Raw genomic sequence first — 20383 nt, 5'->3', positions numbered from 1 at the left:
TCTTCCACTCGCCAACTTCCCTCCCAAGAGCCTGGACCCATTTTGTTCCGGTACTTTCTAACTAGGCTCTGTTTTTCCTTTCTCTTTTTCTTTTGTCCCGTGTTAACTGGTCTGCTTAGATTTTCTGTCTCCGGTGGGGTCAGTTTTGATAAACAGTATTTTCCTGGACAATTACCTATTTTGTCTAGGCTTTCAAACTGATTTACATAGAATTATGCAAATTAGTCTCATAACTTGAAAGCTTTTTCCCTGTTACCTTCCTTAATCCTTAAAAACTATGGGTACTGGGTGTATCACTCTAGATGCTCTATCAAGGTCCATGCAACAAATAATTATAAATCCGTGTGTGTATAATAGTGTTATTGAACAGACACTTTTCTGTCTGCCTGTCTGTCTAGCTCGCTAGCTATTTATCTAGCCACGTAATCATCCAGGTGTCTATGTGTATGTCCCATGGTGGAGAGAATGGAAGAGCATCTATTTACATTCCTCATGAAAGAGTTGGCTGGGCTGTCTTTTCTTCTCCTTTGTGCCTTGGACTAAGACATAATGCCATTTTGCAACCAAAGAGAACCCAAGAGAATTGTGGCAGCATTGGCCCTGCCATTGTTGAGCTGTTAAAATAACACCAGGAACCACCTACCTCCAGAATTCTTGGTAAGTGAGAGACAGAAGTCTCTGTGCCACTCCAAGTCAAGTTTCTGTTATTTGCAGCTGAATACATTCCCAGCTGAAATAAAGAATAAGATAGGCAAATCCAGAAAACTCTAGCTGTTCCCAGTGTATAAATGTTTAACCACAGGAAAATTACTGTAGCAATGTCAAATTCCCCAACTCTAAATTAGGAATCTGGATAGCAATTCCTCAGATGAAGTGCTTATTGCATGGCCTTTTTAGTGTAACCATGGTTAAAAGCATTGCATAAATTATTCAAAGTGTTTTAGATACAGCTTACCTTTTTCATGTTTGGATAGTGGGATACAGATTGGGTACATCTGGTAACATGATAGGGTGTATCCTCCTATGGTTTCAAAAGGATTAAATGAGAGAATCCACATACAAGGGCCTGGGACAGTGCCTGGCACATGGTAAAGTGCTCTGAGTTAACTATAATGTTTTAATAATCAATATTAATAAAGAATCGTGATGTTGGCTACTCGTACTTAAATGACTAGCTCCTTCTCATCCTTTGCATTCCCATTGGAAAAGTCACCTCCTCCGAGAGGCCCTTCCAGGCTATTCATTCTATTTAAAGTGGAATCCCTCCCCAAATAGCTCTCGTTCCCAACCACTCCCATCCTGTTTGTCTGCCCAGAGACCTTGTCATCATCTGTAATTCTTTTGATTATTCATTTGGTAAAGGTATGTCTTCCCTGATAGAATATATACCCCATGAGAACAGAATTCCCAGTGGCTGGCATAGATTTGTAGTCTCTATAGATTTGTTGAATAAAAAGACGACCAAAAATGTCCAAGAAACCATTACGGTAAGAGAATGCCATTTGACATAGAAAGGCTGGGCACAGCGGCCATTTCTTTTGGTATAATTTTGCCTACATTTAAATTAAAGTGAAGGCGGGTAAAAATTCTGCCCAATTCTAGGCCTTGTTCATAGTAAGCCTCATCAAGGGGCTTGGCAGTTTATTATTACTACTATTATTAAGTATTTAAATCTCTATAGATGAAAGAATAGTTATTTGTAATGTTTGGCCTATATACCTTTATAAAGTGTGGCACAAATTGTTACCTTCAGAAAAATATAAGTTGTTTTGCATTTGAATAGAAATGTAAAATTCTGCTAAAAATTTAAAAACGAATGGCTTTTTTGTAATCAAATATTTAGATGAAATTCATAATTTTTTTGGATTTCTGAAGATCCTAGAATTTAATTTTTTAATTATTTTTCAAACTTTATTTTTAAAGTGGCAGTTTTTATTTATTTACTTATTTATTTTGGGAGGAGAGGTAATCGGGCTTGTCTACCTATTAATGGAGGCACTGGGGACTGAACCCAGGACCGCATGCATGCTAAGCATGCACTCTGCCACTGAGCTATATCGTCCCCCAGTCCTAGAATTCAGACTTTAAAACAGCCCTCTAAAAGTTACCTTTGGTACTGGGTCAAAGGGAAAATGGAAATGAAAATATTTTATTAGAAGAGACGAATCCTGTGGACGAGAAGGGGTCCTCAAACAGATCTGAGTGAGCAGAGGTGAGCCGACGGCCAGCCTCTGAGTGGGGGAGGGCAGGGCTGCGGCCAGTGCGCTTCTCCGAGGCCCCGGGACACCCCCCCCCCCACCCCGCCGCGCCACCCGCTCACTGCCCCCTGGCCACCCCCGGATGCGGAATCCAGCGGAGCCACGCAGGACCTCCCCCTGGAGGCGTGGGTCACGGCCTCCGGACGGCCGCATCCCGGAAGGGGCAGCGGGAGACCGTCTCTCTACGGCTTCCAGGGCCGCGGCCGCGGGGTCTGAAGCCCGTTTTCCCTGCTCACGAGCCGCCACCTCCCCGGGCGGCCTCCAGTGGCCCCCCTAGGCCCTGCTGGCCCGCGGGCAGCGTGGCGGCGAGGCGGACCCTGCGGCGCTGGGCCGCGACCGGGCTGCGCGTGGCAGGTGCCGGGGGCCGTGGCCTCGCCTGCCTTCCTGTGAGACGGCGCCGCAAAGGCTGCCGGCTTGGGGCAGCAGAGCGCGAGGGCTGTTCTGGGGTGTCCTCTCCCACGTGTGAACGGTCTGTAGGCTGAGAATTTGTTGTCTAATCTTGACGGCTACGCGGCCACCACCTTCCGTGGATCACTCAGAGAAGGTTCCAGAATTTCCGTGCGCGCAGGGTGGACAGGCGGCCATCCTGGGACTGGTGTCAAACCTCTGTTTTCCGGTAGCCCTTTGTGTGGTCTGGTGGTCGTTGCCCGGATTTTAGTTAGTTGTTCATTGGGAGTATTTCCGAGGGTTATGGGAATTTGGGGGCTGGTCCTTTGGCTGTATTTACATAGCAAGCACTCATGTAGATCTTGTATTTGTTTGGGGGGGGGTCTGTATGTTAATTGAAGGGGCTTTTTGAGTGTTGTTTTGTAACTAAATGTGCCTAGTAAGCACAATTTTTATGTCGAAATGGATATTATATAGGAAGCTTCGGGAAGGTTTGTGGAGATGGAGAATTTGCTACTTTTTCTGCCCTCTGCGGGGCGTGTTTTGCTCATGTCTATGCTTGAGGATTAATTGGCTGGGATTAATTTAATCTGGGAAATAGAACAGGAAGTAGATTTTTGGCCTCAATTACAGAATCAACTTGATTGATGTCCCATGTGGCCAGTTTCAAAGGATGCAGTGGTCAGCGGTAGAGGCAAGCTGATCGCTCCCACCCCTCCAGGGAGCCACACCATTAGTGGTCACAAGCTTACGGGATGAGCCTGGGGGTGAAGGACTAGGGAGTCCAAGTGGACCTCAGGTCCAGCCACTATCCAGCAAGGATTTAGAGTTTGATGTGGGGCCCCAAAGTGCGGGTGGCCACCCCTTACCCCAACAGTGGTAGATTGTTTTATTTGAATTTTACTTAATTATGAGTGAGGTTGCATAGTTTCCCCAGTGTTAATTATTTGTACCTTTAAAAAAAATGCATGTTCACGTACCTTGCTTATTGTGAAGAACTCTTTGCTTATTAGAGAAATTAACCCTTTGTTACAGATTTTCCCCTAGGCTCCACCCTCACCCTCATTCATATTGTTTTATATGTGATTTTGATTTTTGTATAGTCCTCCCCCACCCTCTGTTTTTTGGATCTTAGGTCATGCTTAGAGAGGTCTTCTAGAACCAAGATTTAAATTGTAAAAATGGCCATTTTTGAAGTATTATTTTATATTTAAACCTATGTTATTGACCCATATTGAGTTCATTTGGGTATGGAATGAGGTAGGTAACCCACTGAAAATTCTCCCCAAATCTCTACACCATCTTTTTAATTTGGTAGCTTTGTACCAGCTTCTCCCTGCCCCTCCCCCCATCCCCAGCTTTACTGAGATATCGTGGACAAAATTATAAGATATTTAAAGTATACAATGTGATAATTTGATCTGTGTACACATCATGCACCATTTCTTGAATAACTCCACTTTTCCTGATTTGAAACTACATTCCTAAATTCCTCCCACCTAATTGAGTCCCCATCTTAAAGATGAACAGAAAGCCCAAAATCTACACACACCTTGGGGATACTCTGGGTAAACAGGCACAGCGCGTGACAGTGTGTAAGGGCACGCGTTGGTCGGATCTTGGTTAGGGCAGCAATGATCAAAGCACAGGATTTGTGGATGGGGCTTAGTGATTTTTCTATGGGGCACGGTTGCGGGAGCAGGACAGGGTGGACATTTTGTATTGTCTGGAAATTTTTCAGAAACCCAAAGATTAGGTCAATAAAAAACATGAGTGGCAAGATTTTCATACTCGCTTAAAACCTTGGGGCCTTGTTACCTCAACACGGGGGCCTCCCAGCTTCTGATGTTGTCAAAAACCTGAACAATGGGTGTCTTCTCGAAACCGCAAAGAATTCTCAGGAGTCACATCTTTTGCTCACATTTACTTTTTATTTTGATTTTTTTAATGCTGCACAACACAATATTTATTCCATTTGTTTCATTTATTTCATTTATTTCTTTATTTCTGTTTGCTGCTGTTATTTCATTTACTTAAAGAGAGAGGGAACGTTTGTGGCCTTTTTTTCTTTTTCTTTTTCTGTAGGCCGCCTTAAGCTTTCTAAATTTGGAATATCTAAGCAAGCTGAAGGGTACAGGGGGTTCCGCAAGATCGCCGTGGGGAAAGGAGAGGTGGCTCTGTTAATCATGCCCTATGGTGGGTGATCAACCGCGTGTACAATTACGTTTTACTTTTAATTAATTGTGCTTAAGGCTTTAATTAAATTTGGAGGTTCCCTTCTTAGAGCAGCTCATACTGACGGAGGTGCATGCGCTGGATGATGTCACGGCAGTCGTTGAACACACGGCGGATGTTCTCTGTGTCCACAGCGCAGGTGAAGTGAGGGTAGCAGTAGTGGCGCCCATCTCCACTCGCAGTGCTGATTCTCTGTGGGGCCAACGGAAGGGGGGGCAGTCAGTGCTATGTGTGCAGTGCCTTCCCCTGTCGCCGGCGGCCCCATCTAGCAAAGGCTGCCCCCCAGTTCTTGCCTTTATATGTTAAAACAACCCGACCAAAGGGGCACAGAGGCTAACTGAGGAACTGGATAGTTTACTCCCCCAGTTTAGAATTAAGTAAATTTACACCCCTAAGGATAAGAGAACAGACTAGGCAAAGAGAGAGAGTGACAGAGTCCCTACTCACCAGAAATTCATCACGAATGAAGTACTTGGCCCGGGTCACGCGTGGGTCCTCTCCGGGCTCGGGAGTCGCTGCAAAGAATATAAAAATTTTGTTACTTAAGTCATTAAAATGAGCTTTTTTCTTTTGGCTCCCCCTGCAGACCTCCTATAGTGTGGTGGTGGGGAAGAGGGTTCTGTTCCCGGAGCTGCTCATTTAGGTGGTTTTTTGAAATTCAGAACAGAAACTTTTAACATATGCATGACTCCGTAAGACCAGCGAGCACCAATCAACTGCAGAAGGCCATACGTACCATCCTCAGGAGTAGTGTAGCGAGCAAATTCTGGAAAGTAGTCCTCAATCTTCGATTTTCCCGCAAGGACTTTCTCAGCCAGCAGATCTTGCTTGTTGAGGAACAGAATCACAGAGATGGTGCGCAGCCATCTAGCAAAGAGGGACACAGGGTTAATGCCCAGGAAAAGAAAGCATTCTTCCTGCAAGGGGTTTGAGATGGTTGCACAAGGACTGGCACAAGATTCTCTTCTATGAACAGTGCAAATACGTAGGGCCATGAGAGGGGTGTGTGTATGTGTGTAGGGGGCAACCGGGGGGGGGGGGTGTCACTGCACAAACCTGTTGTTCCAGATGCTCTTGAAGAGGTTCAGAGCCTCCTGCAGGCGGTTGGTCTGGTTGTCCTCCCGAATGACCATGTTGTAGCTGCTGCTGGCAACCACGAATATGATGGCAGTCACATCTTCACAAGAAAGCAAAAGCAATACATATTAGAAGTGAAAATGGTCCTTAACGATTAAAAAAGCAAAATGTCCTCGAAGTGCAGAGAAACCCAGGGCTTCTGTACCATTGAAGCATTGGATCCATTTGCGGCGTTCGTCACGCTGGCCACCCACGTCAAACATGCTGCAGGAGAGAAGGGACACCTGGTTACTGCAAGGGCTAACACTGGTCCGTCACCCTCACTGCCAGTGGGAAGTCACAAGATCTGGTTTTATTTTGTTTTGAAAAAAGGAACCCATTTACTTACTGGAAGTTGACTTTGTCCACCTGGAACTTGGTCTCAAAGATTCCAGAAGTCAGGACACGGCAGCGGAGCAGATCCTAAAACAAAGCCCTTGGTCAACAGATCTCACCAAAACCAACCAAACTGTTGTTCATAATCACCAATCTGGAGTGGAAATCTTGACTAGCTTGGAAAGAGGGCTCAGGTCCTCTGTGTGTTCATACCTGGTCGCTGGGCACATAGTCAGCCTGCTTGATGACGTCAATCTTGTCCAGGAAGCTGGGAGGAAAAGGACACAGGGTGACCACACACTCATGCCAGTTTGCTCCCTGGATTGTCGAGTTGCTCAGAAAGGGTATCCCTTCCTTCTACTTTTAAGAAGGGGCCCTTTTGACCCTCACCACACTGAACAGGAAACAGACACAAAATTCCCTTCCGTTCTACTTGGTCCATGAAATACAACAGTCCAGATATGAAACTGAGTTTTTAAAAATCCTCACGGCCGTCCAGGGTACAAGCCCTTACTCTTGCAGGGAGCGCACACAGTCCAGGCGCTCGGGGCCTGCAGGGCTGGCCTCGGTGCGCAGAGAGCTTTACAGGGAAAAGCAGTGTTGTCCCCTCCCCTCTCCACAGCCCTGTTCCCCAAGCAAAAGTAACTTGTGTTGCTGGACGAGACCCACCTTAGGAAAAATAACTTTGGAAATAACTTAGGAAAAGATTGGACTAATTTAATTAATATGGAAAGTTAGTGTTAAAACCAGCTTTTCTGGTGGGGGGAAGGGGGGCTTAGAATTGTTTTAAAGTGGGCTATCAGAAGAAAAAAATCACAAAGAGAGAAAGTCTATTTAAAGAAATTCTATAAGTTTTTTTTTTTTTTTCTTTTCTCCTTCCTTTTTACCAGTTTAGAGTTAGTCTGGCTTAGAGGATATACTAACTTGCCCAATCAGTCTTACATTACAGCACCAGTCCAGAAATAGCTCCCCAGCCGCCCTGGCCTCCAGCACGTTGCCATGGCAACAGAACCACAGTTCTATAAATAGATCATCAGCACCAAATCTTGTGAGAGAGACATCTGGCCTGGGGCCAGCCAAAGCCCAGCTCCACAAATGAAAATAGGCACCTTAAGAAATGGGCAAGGTACCAGCACCTCAACTGTACCATAAAGACAGTTAAACCCGAGAGGGGCTGGTCACTGCAGGGGCAGGGCCGTTTTAATCATCTGGCTGGGGAAGACATTTTAAAAGATTCAAACTCTGTTCTCTTTTTCTTGGAGTTTCCTTAAAACTTTCCATAAACTGTGCAAATGCTGCCACTTTCAGATACAGTTGTAGGAGTAATTCAATGTTGTTTTAAAAAAGAAACTTTTAAATGGTGTGAGATTAAACAAACAAAAAAGCTAGCAAAACTGTTAATTAACGAAGTTGTTCCACCCTGCCCCTTTCCAGAGCACTCAAAGCTACCACAGTTAAACCCTCCTCATCTGGTACCTGTGCTTCTGACTTGGATCCAAAATACAAAAGGCAAACAATTCCAGGATTTCCATTTGTTCTGCATTACTATAATTAGCACTTCCAGCTTTAAGCTCAAACTTTTGAGAAAATCAGGGACTTTGTTGAAGAAGGGGTGGGGGTTGGGGTCACAGGGACTGGCCAAGATGGACTGTTTTTCTGTTCGTTGAAAAAATACACAAATTTGCTTGTATGTGAAACCATGAAATAACTATGTATGTGACAGTTGCAAATAATCAAATGCACTTCCTATGGGAAAGCAGGGCCCGGGAAAGATAAATTGATAGGTTTCACAGACCCTCACAGGAGCATTGTGATGTGCAGATAACGTGAGTGTAGGGAGCTTGCTTTCTGTTTGCTGTTTGAGAGCTGCTACCTCTTCCTCCCCACTGTTTATTCAAGCGGTTTTCACAATCAGTTCCCCAGGCATGGGGCTCCTAAGTAATGCCATTTCAACTTTCTGTGGGCCAGCCTGGTACCTTGTTCCTGGTTACTTAATATTTTCAATAGCAAAACTGTTTCCTGCATTTCAGTTACTTACATCAGTGAGGCTGGGACCTCACAAGTATCTATTGCTTTCCTCCTACCCCCACCCCCGGGCTCATAAAAGACAGCCCAACTTCAGAATATCGTAACTGAGACCACTTAGTACATTTGTGCAGCATCAACAAACAAACGGTATCTTTAAAATTTTTTATGGCTCTGCACATCATATATTTGCTGTATTATGCACAGGATAAGGAAGGTCATAAACTATTTAAAAGGCAGCTTCCCAGCTGTGTGTTATCACGTCCACTGGAAGAGTCTGTGAAGGGACAGAGCAAGGACCCCATGGGAGGAGGCACCCTTGAGTTAAGGCCCAGTGTCAATGATAAATGAGGAGAGGAAATGGAGTTTGACACAATACCCAACTCCAGGTGAACTAGAAATGCCGGATTCCAGCAGCTACTGTGGTCACTCACCTGGCAGCAGAAACAGCGAAGCAAGTATCAGCCACCAGGGGCGGGGAGGCATCTTTTTGTCCTCACTTCTCCTCTTTGTTATGTTTTTGAATTACAGCAATAAAGTATAGTATTTCTACATCATCCAAAGTGTGAGAGCTGCCCTATCTTTCTAAATGCTCAGAGGTCAATTCAATTAATTACTTCAAGTTAATTAATTTTGAGCATCACTTTACTGCAAGTAATTATCATTTTGCTCTAAAAGGCATTAATTGTTTATATAAAATAATGTCACTGCACTAAAAAGTGCAATTAAGGGCTTTATAAAACGAATCAGACTAGAACTTTCTAACTGCAGGTGGGGATAACTGGATGGCTTCTATGAAAGGAACTCATTTGCACGTAACTGGAAAAGCGAAGTGGAGGTTTTGAATTATCTCCTCCGTGCGCCTATTCTGTGCGCGGATGCTGAGGTGAAGTTACTTACTACTGGGCGCAGTCAATCAGCTGGTACTCGTTGGAGCGCTCGTAGCAGGCGCGCACGCCCTCGTCCTCCCACAGCGCCTTGGCATGCTCATAGAATTCCTGAAAGCGAACCCAAGAGAGGCTTAAAGACGGAGCTCCACCAAGTCCAGTGGGACCGCAGTTCACTGTGGGGCTGACGCTAGGCGATTCCCAATTTGGAGCCAAATTAAGGAATCAGTGATCGTAAAGGACTTGCATTCAAGGTGCTAAATGTATTCAAAATACCCAACCCAGCTGTGCATTAATGGTTTTGGGTACTTGTCCTCCTGTCTTTTTGGGAGTGTGGGCAGGGTCAGAGTAAACTATTGAATAACTTTGTTTCTTCGCACCATTGCTTATAGAGGAAGACCATAGGCTAACTAGGAGGGCGGGCCGATAAACGATTTGATGTCATGAAAACAGGATTATTTCCATTTGTGAAGATGTGGGAAATTTCCTTCCAGGAAAATGTGGATTTTACCAAAATACATGATGGTTGGGAATTGGTGGCAAACTTGGCCTCGTTCGTGCCTGTCATTTTGGGAATGGTTGTCGCAGGAAGAATCGAAAGAGCAAATGGGCCCTGTGTGTGTTTTAAATTGCAGGAGGTCACGATTCACATTTCGTCTGAATGTGAGAGCATTTCTAATTATGCAGGGCAATCTCCCCTTACAGGAAAGAGGTTTTTCCCTCTAACGTGAATTCAGCGAGGGAAGGATGGAGAGTAGGCAGGAACGTCAAGTTCAGCTAACAGGAGGAGTAAGGAGGGCTCGCTGTCCTGGGGAGTTTTTAATAGGCTGCCTTTTTTTTTCTCCTCCTAGGAGAAATATTGAACTTTTTTCTGTTTAAAAAAAAAAATCTACCTAGCTGTACTGATTAACGCCACTTCCTTGCTAGCAGAAGTTTGCAGCCAAACCCATTTAAAATACACAAACACAAATTCCCACGAAGGCCTGACAAAGGGCAACAATAACGCATTGTTTTCGCTGTAGACGAGTCTTTTCCTTCTGGGCCTTATAAACTCTCTCCTTTTCCCGTCTTGTTTCCCGTTCGTCTCTCACGAACTATTCTTCCTCCACAAAGGGGTCGAAACATATATGCCTGGGCCCTGGGCGGCTTTCTGTTCCCTAAAAATAGTTCTTTATGGAGCAGACAGATCTCTGTAAACAGTGCCCTGCACACCATCCAGGGCCTGCGGAAGACAACCCCTGAGTTATGAATTAGGTGGAAGTCTTTTCTCTGACTTCTTTTGGCCCAAGGCAAGGGCTGATTTTAGAAAAACTTTAGTAAAGGTTAAATGGCAAGTCGTTTAATGTGAGAATGTCTTCCACTTGTTAAACTCAGAGCTGGCACTTCATTTCTGATTTTCTTGGTATCTTAGGAGACTCAGTTAGCTGGACAGTTAGCATTTGTGTGCCATACGTGTTAGCAGCTCTGTTTGTCGTGAGATATGTAGGAGAGAATAATTAAGGCTGCCATAACTCATGACTTTTTCCCTTGTAAAAACATACAGTCTAATAAAGTAAAAATTATAGTACTGAGCTGTGATGTTTACTTGTGGGGATGGGTGAGCCAAGATTTACCAAGGGGTGATAGAATCTGGCTCATCCATCTTGACCAAAGCCCTAATAATGATGATAATGATGATGATTACTTGTTTAAATGATAAGGACTCTTATGGGGTTAACTTTTCCTTGATGGTCAATATCATGGATATGTGTTTTGCTGCAAAGTGTCGCTTCGACTCAGGTCTAGGGGGTGTCCTTGAGGGTTATTTGTGTAGGGCAGGGGGCTTGGGGTTAGCTTACGGGAGGGAAGTCAAAGTCAGGCACGTTCATCACGCTCAGAATGTAGTCCACTCTGAACTGGTTCTCCGGGTTGGCCAGCTCCACGGGGGGCACCAGGTTGCTCATGGCGGCCACGATGGTCTGAAAACGACGGAGTAAAGCAGTCAGGGGGCAGCACTGTGGGAAAGGGAGGCTCAAAGAATGACTCAAAAGACCAAGCACGTACTTCAATGGCCTCCTTCAGGTTGTTTTTGATGTCCTGCACTTTGGTGGCCTTCTCACTACAGTGGGATTGAAAAGAAAAAAAGAATCATATTGCATCATATAGACTAACAGTGTCGCTTCAATCACGATATTCCAACTAAAATAGTATTCTGTTCTTGAAGGAGCTGTGGGCTCAGATCTGTGCAGAGGTTGGAGGTTCCTGAATAAGGGTGGTTTCAAATGATAACCTCCCAGATTGTGTCCTGAGGACACACCCCCAACTGGGGCAGGTCACCATTGGCATCTAGGTAATGATCAAGGCTACTGTACCAGAAGTCAGGCCTGGTGCACTTACTATTCAGATGTGCATCCCTTCTCTGGAAGCCCTCACCACTTCCTAAAAGGTTCCTGGGGGCCCTTGTCAGCGACCTGCGTTGGGGGGGGGGGGAGTGTGTGGTCGTCAGGGCTTGGGAAGGAGGTTCACGGTGTGCCCTGGGGCCGCCCCAGTCCCTGGCTTGGTATTAGGGAGCCCATGAGTGCAGGTGGTAGTGCTGACTACAGATCGGACGGCTTTTCATCTCTGCTCATGGTATTTAAATAGTTCCTGTGGGTCTGTCACTGCAGACAGCAGCAATGGCTGACACTCCTAGTTAACATTAGCATGCGCTGGTCCCTGGACATGAGTAAGTTAAGATTCTGCCCCCAGAGTCTTTATGATCTGGGACTTAGGGAGAGGGTGGCTGGGGGTGGGGTGGGTGTGGCCTACGTCGTGTTAAGCAGGGGTTAGAGGTTTGGCTGCTTTCTGACTTTGAGTTTGACTGGGACATACAGGATGGCTGTGAGGATTGATTTACATAAGTAAAGGCCACACCCTTAAGCTCTGGGGTCCCCTGACTTTTTTTTTAACCTCTGTGTCTCTCAGAAACTGTCCTTCATCAGGGGCAGGCCAGGGAAGATTCCTGAGTTTGTGTTTTTAGGGTTGAGAGAGGGCCTCTTGCTTGGGGTATAAATCCCGCCACATCCATTGTCTAGACGTCACCTCTTGGTTTCCGAGGGAGGGGGGCGGTGAGCCCACAGGAGGACGTGACGACTGTGTATTAGGCCCGGGACGTGACAGAAGGTGCTGTCCTCACAGATGAGGACACTGAGGCTGAGACAGGGAGAGTCCAAGCGACAGAGGCAGAGGGGACAGAGCTTATGTTTTCCTCGCTGTTGAGTTTTAAAGATCTCTCGAGATCCCCAGGTTTGAAGTATTCCCTCGGTTGATTCACCAAGACTCGTGGAATGGAGGTAGAAATTAAACACGTCACCCCTTGGGGGGTAGAACAGGACTGGACACGAATGCAGATGACACACGGGGCGGGATTAACGGCAAGCACCGCCGGCAGGGCGGTCAGTGCGGGGACGTAGGGCAGGTGGCTCTCCATCTCCAGGTTGGGGTACAGCGTGGGGGGGTGTCCCGTGCTCGCCTGCTACAGCTCCACCCCCTCTTAAAGAACCTAGTCTTTCCATCTAATCCTTTCAAAATTAGTATTTGCATAGTTATTTACTGAGGGGTGGGCCCTCGTTTTCTGAATGGTCTCATTTCATCGCTTTTCCCGGGTCAACCCTCCTGTTCACTGGACCTCTGAGACCCAGGATCCTTTTCTAGCGGAATCAGGAGCTCGTTCGGAGGTGCTATTCTCATCAGTTGCGTGTATTTTGGGGTGGGGAACGTCAGACGGCACCGAGAATCCCCTCACCCGTTTAGGTGCTGCGGGGGTCAGGAGAGCTCCCGGCGTGGGTGAGCTGCAAACCAGGAGTGTGGGACTCGCGCCCCCAGACTCTCAATGCAACCGCCCTCTGGCTGCACGGCTCGAGCCCCGCCCCTCTGTGCGACTGTTCCGCTTCCTACGTGCAGAATCGAAGCTGGTTTCTGAAGTTAGGAATGACGTTTGGACCTTGCCCTAGTCTACATCAGTTATTCAGACGCTGGAATTTTAAAAGGACGTGGTTTGCCCCTTATGTTCACTCGTAAATTCAAATTTAAAACCCCACAGGACAGATCCACTCCATTCATTAAAAACAGGCTCCGTTTCCATGGTAACGAGAGCCATTAACCTTTGCTGTTAAGGTCCCACAATAGTTAAAATTAGATACGTCCGGGTATTTAATACCCAAATGAACACCCAGAAAGAGAAGTTATTTCCAGAAACCAGGTTCTTTCATTCAGTTTGATATTTTGGTCTAAGTAGTAGTATGATAATTGGAAAACTTCCAGTCTTCAATACGGATATTTTGAGAACGTATTCAGTATTCATCTACGGACGTGAATAGGTGTAGGAGTATATCAAGTATAAAACAGCTAGAATAGAAGTCTAAAATCTAATTCGGGCGTGTAATACTAAAACATAAAATTCCTCCATTGAAGCAATTACTATGTAGATGGAGATATTATACTGGGGGCTGGCAGGTTTATCATAATTTTTACTATCGCTTAATGAATTTGATGTTGATGGTGAAATCCAGGGAAAATTCCTGAGACGTCTCCAAATACTTAATAATTCTGATGGATTGAAAAATGGGGGCTGGAAGTGTTCAGGATATTGTACCCTCCACCCCCCACGTATAGAGATTAGGGCTGCTCTGTATGTTGGGTTTGAATTTTAAGAGCTACGCCCCCCACCCCCATTGGGCTGAGTGTTAGGGGAGGACTACAGAGTACTAAGTTCTGTGCCTTTTTATCTTCGTGCTTTTTTGTGTGGGAAAAGACAGACAAAAGAAGAAAGACAGAAGACAGACGCAAGATACAGGGATTGCTGAAACATGCAGAGAAGTTTTATTTATCGCTTATGTTAATACTGATGTTTAATTGTAAAACAGAGTCACAGATAGAAGAGCAGGCTGTTAGTAGGTGTTAGTAGGTCTAGCACGGGGGTCGAGCACAGCACACTAGCACACAGTAGGTTGTTCAATAAGGGCTTGTGTCTCAAACTTTTGGTACAGTAAACTGTTACATAGATGCCTTTGATGGTTGTTCCACTACATTTTTGTCAATTAGGGATTTCTTTTTTTTTTGTTTTTGCTTTTTTTGTTGTTTTTTGATTTTTTTTGTTTTTTTGTTTTTTTTCAGTTAACTTTAGAGGTTAGGTGGTAGGGCCCCCTCCCTCCTCCCCCCCACAACAGAATAGTATTCTTATTAGAAGTTCCTAAGACGGGCAATTCCAGCATGCAAAGTGTGATAGGACATGGCCGGGAAGATGAGAAACTGAAGCCACCATCTAGGGATAATATATTCTAAAAAAAACAGATGAACAAAACATGTGTCAGTTACTTTGTCCCGACCCCCCAATATCCTTTGCCCCTCCCAGCCCAGGCCACAGAAGCTATTTCTTTGAGATGCCCTAGGCTAGGTCAGTCGGCTCTGCCTGTTCTCAGGAGAAATAGCTGCTCCGGCACCGCATGCTGAATACGCAAGCAGCGCCCAAGTGGGCTACCTAGCACGCGTGTGTGTAGGTGTGTGTGCGTGTGTGACGGGCGTGCAGATGCAGGAAGTGAAGGGAAAAAAATGATAGTGAATGGAAAAAAAAACATGGATGCCATCATTAATTTCCTATCCACTTGCTAATGTAAAGTGCCTTAGATTAAAATAAATGACAGTTTTTAAAAGATCGGAGGCTTTTCGAGATCATTCTCAACAATGATCTCCCTCCTCAAGGTGCCGGGGTTTTTTCTTTCCAAAATTAGGATGGTGCGGCACCACGTATTTTAATAGAGGTAAAAAAATTTTTTTTTCCAAAGAGGTCTGAATACTTAAAAGCAGACCAACCACTGGACGGATGGAATTTAGTAGATAGTTTTAAAAACAAGTAGCCGATTCAAAGGGAGAGCTGGAGGGGTGGTGGAGGGGAAGACAGAAACCATATGGAAAAAAACATCAATTCTCGAAATCCTAACCTGATGCTGAAATGCTGAAATCTATAACTTTCCCCCCAGCTGGATCTAATTACACTTTAAGGATGGCAAAAAAAAAAAAAAAAAAAAAAAAAAAAAGTTTTGCACTTCACTTGCTCTGAAACATTAAGAAATTGTTTCTGTGTTGTTTGCAAACGTATATACCAAGATGGCTGATGGCCCTGAAATGACTTTGGTTTCCTTCCCCGGTCTCTGTGTCCTCAGTTTCTCAGTATGATCTTCGTGTTGTGTGTATGTTAAAAAGTTTTTCTGTTTTTGAATGTGCCTACCCATCGCTGTTGCTCCTTGCAGCCTGCGGGTCCTCTTCGCCGCCCCTTTTAAAGAGAGATTGAAAGCTCACCTAATCTGCAAGGCACCGCAATTTCACAAAAACCCCACACAGCCTCGCCACATTCCTAAACCAAGGACCGCCATCCTCCCATTCATTCTTAGGTCGCCTTTCTGGCTCAGTTGGAATGTCTCCCGAGACTGCGGGCCGTGGAGGGAAGAATTCCACCCCTCTGCTGCAGTATTAGCAGAGCCCTCTGGGGACTCCAGTCGGGTACAGAAGGGACGGATAATTATTTTCTTGTGCTTTCACTAAATGTGCATGCATCAGGGAGCTAAAGTCATGATTTATATCATAGTTCTTTTGAAAACATAGCAGCGCGTAAGGCCCCTGATTGTCCCAGACCTCAACCTTCACCATGTTGTATCTGAACACACAAAGGCACAGATAATGGGGTTTTGCCTATGATTTCCTGGTGCAGTATTAATCTCCTCCCTTCTTGTATTTGGGGAAACCACCTAGAAGATGTTTTTATTTTTTATAGCTGTTCCCCATAAATTTGTCATCAATTCAGAGCATGTCTGGACTGTGAGGCAGCAAAAAATAAAAGCAAAACCCACCACCACCAAATCCACTCCCCCTCCTGCAAACCCCCCTACTCAAAACCGGATCTTCACGACTGGTAGGAATTCCTCCTTGAATGTGGGAGGGGCAGGATGGCTTAAGGTATGTGTCTCCGTGGTTTTGTAACTGATTAGCTTAATAGCTCAACCAGTGTTAATGGCTCTTTTTTTTTCCCCCAAATGTAAGGAAGAGAGTTAGCATTGCGTTAGGAAAACCTGCATTTGACCTCGGTGTTTCTGAAGGTCAGATTAATACTACAGGTTACTCTGAAAATGTACTCGGCACAGCAGTGCGGATGGTTAAGGCAGATTTAATAGCTCAGCCCAGCCCGGACAAAGCGCACATTTACGGAGCAAGGAGGGAAAGACCCTGCACCACACAAAACACCCTTTCGTGGATGGATGTCCCTCTGTCACAGGGAATTCCTAGTGAAGAGTGAACTTCTGTTCAATACCGCAGCAAGGAAAAAGAAAAAAGGAGGCTCAGTTGGACAAGATAAAAATAAGGTTTCTAGACCCACATGAAGAATTTCCCTGCATGTCACTTTCATGGGCTAAATTTAACATCCTCGGAGATTACCTATGGCTTCCTCTACAAAGCAGGCAAACTGGGAATGTCACTTCCTCTTTTTGAAAGAAAATAGAAAAGAGAAGTTCTGGTTTAAATGCCTCGTCTGCATTACTGACTGGCTCACTTTAGGGGGTGAATCCTTTCTCTAAAAACTAAAAAATTTTAGGGCAATCTGTAGAGTAATAAAACTTTTAAGTGAATTATTTCAAGGATGTCCTGTCTTCTGTTGGACTCCAGCTAAGGTAAACAGTGACTGCTGCATCCTTTTAAAAATGCGAGCCACGTCCAGTTTTAATCAAAATATTTATCTAGAGGGTACATGGTCAAATTATTTTTGCTTAAGTAGCCTTGTGAAGAAGTGCCCCCGGCAAGTTGCAAGATTTTTCTTTAAATCACAAAATCATAGCTTGACGTCTATTTCAGGCTTTTAGTTTTTATTGACCGATGGCAAACTCTGGTGGCAGGGCTTTATTGAAGGGTGTGTCAGAAATTAAGAATGTCAGAATCGGCTTGTGACAACTGAATGTGACATTTAATTAACGGCACGTATGTGCATATTGGTAACTCATCAGGAGAGCTGTTCATAAAATTAGTAAACCAGCCATCCCTCTGAATTTTAAAGCTTAAAAAGCTGGTGTCATCCTTTTCTCCACCGGGCCCCCTCCAATTATTTGATATAAGAAATTCTAGAATTTTCCATAAAGAGCTGCCTTCGGCGCAGTTCTTTTACCTCTGAAAGGTGATAAAATTCCTTTCTTTTCCCTGGCGCTTAGTGCATAGTAGGTGACGGTTAACTGCTTGTTTTTTATTGTTTTTAATTGGTGGGTTTTTTTTGTGTGTGTGTGTGCATACTGAATTAAACTGTGCCGCCTTGACTCCATCTCCCCTTTTGAAACTAGAGGGGAGTTCAACAGAGGGGTACATTTTCAAACTGAACCCAGGTTTCACAAAGGGAAAGACGATGTCTGACCAGCTAGTACCTGCAAACTACTGCCTTCAAGTGTTTGTAATCTAGTCAGGTTAACTGCTCTCCCACCAGGGAAAACAGGCCGGTAACCGGACCCTTCCATAGGGCGACAGAAAAGCCCCCCTGGGGTCTCGGGCGATCGGAGTCTGCCCCCTCATTTGCGTTCTTCCATGCACATACGACCCTCCCTGTCTTTCACATCCTCACATCTGCGCTCTTTTCTTCTTTATTCCCACTGCGGTATTGTTACGTTGTCTTATACCCAGATGCTTGGAAGGACTTTTCAAAGGCAAAACTGCCCCGGGAGCTGACCGGAAGTGCCCAACTTCCAGCCTTTCCATCATTTAAATATCTCCTTTTTCTTTTCTTTAGGCAAGATTGATTTTTAAAAAGGGAAACAATGATGTGCCCATGATGTTAATTCCAAAGGGTAGGGGGATGACGAATTATTAACAAGGGCTGACTCTTGCAACTTGGTTTTATGTGAGAATATTATTGAAACAGTGTTTCCCTAATAGTTTAAAACATCCTGCACTGGTGCACTGCGCTGAAATCTGCGGGGGACCGACTCTGCAGCGGTCAAGGTCGCCAGGCAAAGGGTGGGGGCCACGGCGATCCACTGCTCCAAGTCTGCCAGCAGGTCTGCCGCAGACCTGTCTGTCACAGGGCCAACAAGAACACCGATGCTTTATTATTATTATTAATCTTTGTTGCTGCACCCAAGAGTAAAGGGAGGGAGAGGGAAAAAACCCTTGAAGAGCTCTTCCCTGGCTTTCCTATTATGTAGGCTGAAAAAATTACGTGGAAATTGGCTGCCCAGCCCCAAAACCTACCTAAACTTCCTAAAGGTTAGTATAAAATGTATTACTCTGACTGTGCCCTTGGCACAGATTTGACACTTACTCTCCATTAAACCCATTAACATGCAGGATCCTCATTTGCTTCACAATGGTGCTTTTACCAGATTCTCCAGCACCTAGAAAATGAAAGTAAGTCTCAGGTTAAGAAGGAGGCATTTTACACACTTTGGGCAGGGAGAGAGAGGACTGTTTTCTCCATAGAAGCAACACGCAAAAAACAAGCAAAATAACAGACTTGCAATTTTCCTTGATGTTTCGACGCAGAGAAAATGAAATAAACATCCAACTTTGTGTCTACCTGAAGTATTTCACCATCAGTACAACAAACAAGAATTAAAAGGTTTTGCTATCTTTAGGTGATTTTTTTTTCCTTTTGGTTGTTTTAAATTTTGTGGAGTGGGCAAGGGGCAAAGAAAGAATGACGCAGTTTTGCCATGGAGGGGGTAAGAACACTGAAGTTAAAACTGTGAGACTGGATCTTTGAAATGTGTTCACTGGTAGAATGTACACATTCATGTATATAAGCCACATAATTCATTGTTTGTCAGATGTTGCATGGTTAAAATACCCCAGCATTCACAATGTCCAGGCACTGCAGTCTCCCCCAGATCACGTACTGACGCAGCAACTCCCTCCTAAGCGGTTTCTCAATGCACCTTCTTTCTCTGCAGGTTTCTTTTAGGGGTTAAAAATAATCAACCCCTAAACCTCACAATATTACATTTTATCCATTCTCCACCCTCCCCCTCTTTCCTGCAAAATTTATGTTTCTAAAGAGAAACTCTGGATACCACCATGGGGGGGGGGGTAGAAGACTATCAATCTTCTGTCATCTTCTTGAAAAACACATTTAAATGTCAAATACAGTGCTTGAGAACAACATTAACACGCAGCAACTGTAAGAAGCAATAAAAGGACAAGACTAATCACAAGGAAGGATATTCCTGGAAACCACTGAATTTTCAAAGATTCCAACGAAAAGAAAATCACCTTTCATGTGTTAAAAAAACAAAATATATTTTATGGAAAAAAAAACACAGTTCTACCAAGCTAGGAGGAGGATTGCGAGTTTCTCATTTTCTTTTTTATGCAAGTGGATTCTCTCTCCAACAAAGAATCCTGAGTGAATAATTTTTTGCCCTCCTCCCACACAAACCTGTTTGGTTTTTTGAGTCCTCTTTTTCACTTATAATTTTACTAATTATTTTTAGTGCCCAGAGAGCAAAGCATTCCTCCTCCTTTTGCCTTTTCACAAGGCTGTAATCAATATCTGTAAAAAGTTAAAATCAGTTTCCACAGAAACATTGATTTCAAAGCAAACACTCTATCTTAATGAGCCTAACTCATAAATTAAAATATTAAATGCACTATTAAGAGATTCCATGAGAATATGCAGTATTAATCAGAATCTCCAGTATCTTCATTTCAGAAGTGTTAAAGTGGGCGACAGCTTTTCTGAAGGCACACACATAACTGTGCCTCAGTTTCCACATTTATGAAATGAGAGAATTGAGCTGAAAAATTACTGCAAGGTCTTTTGTGGTACTGTAGTTCACTGAACTGTTATGTCATTAAATTAAGATGAATTAAAAAGAGGATTCTGGGCATCATTATGTTTCTTTTGGGGGGGGTTGCATTATTTGGTGAGAACCACAATTTAAAAATGCAAATTTTGTGTGGCACTGGGTTTGGGCGGCAGAGCATCAATAAATGATGACAAAATGTAGTCATACAGACTAGGACACCTGGGGAAGGTTAGCCTGGTGATGCAAGATGAGTTTAGAGTAACAGTCTCAAATTAAGTGGAGACTTTGTGATTACTGTTGCAAAGGTGTTAGAAATTTAAGGTACCAGTAGCATCACATGTGCTTTAAA

General features: G+C 44.4%; 2 protein-coding genes across 10 annotated transcripts in view; both read right to left on the bottom strand.

Annotated features, from left to right (window-relative positions):
* Positions 1-4556: 4556 nt before the first annotated feature.
* Positions 4557-20383, bottom strand: part of LOC105071802 (guanine nucleotide-binding protein G(s) subunit alpha) — a 53133-nt gene continuing 37306 nt past the window's right edge. For 3 of the 9 annotated variants that reach the window (XM_074347501.1, XM_074347508.1, XM_074347504.1), the window contains exons 2-13: positions 18552-18624; positions 15490-15533; positions 11288-11346; positions 11083-11202; positions 9258-9355; positions 6546-6600; positions 6346-6419; positions 6163-6221; positions 5937-6057; positions 5617-5747; positions 5328-5395; positions 4557-5072 (exon numbers count right to left, since the gene is read on the bottom strand). In XM_074347501.1, the coding sequence (XP_074203602.1) occupies positions 4926-5072; positions 5328-5395; positions 5617-5747; positions 5937-6057; positions 6163-6221; positions 6346-6419; positions 6546-6600; positions 9258-9355; positions 11083-11202; positions 11288-11346; positions 15490-15533; positions 18552-18624 (1049 nt within the window). In that variant the 3' untranslated portion in view covers positions 4557-4925. Of the gene's footprint in view, positions 5073-5327; positions 5396-5616; positions 5748-5936; positions 6058-6162; positions 6222-6345; positions 6420-6545; positions 6601-9257; positions 9356-11082; positions 11203-11287; positions 11347-15488; positions 15534-18551; positions 18625-20383 lie in introns of all 9 variants that reach the window. The other 6 variants (XM_045519256.2, XM_074347505.1, XM_074347502.1 and 3 more) reach the window with 3 other exon arrangements.
* The window catches only part of GNAS (GNAS complex locus), a 52437-nt gene continuing 50643 nt past the window's right edge, over positions 18590-20383 (bottom strand). Inside the window, exon 2 of the mRNA XM_045519260.2 lies at positions 18590-18624. The gene's annotated coding sequence lies outside the window, so the exon portion shown is untranslated. The remainder of the gene's footprint in view (positions 18625-20383) is intronic.

The sequence above is a fragment of the Camelus bactrianus genome, chromosome 19 (genome assembly GCF_048773025.1).
Source record: "Camelus bactrianus isolate YW-2024 breed Bactrian camel chromosome 19, ASM4877302v1, whole genome shotgun sequence".
Classification (NCBI taxonomy): Eukaryota; Metazoa; Chordata; class Mammalia; order Artiodactyla; family Camelidae; genus Camelus; species Camelus bactrianus.
Note: the sequence above shows the minus strand (reverse complement) of the source record. Positions and strands in the feature narration are given on the sequence as shown.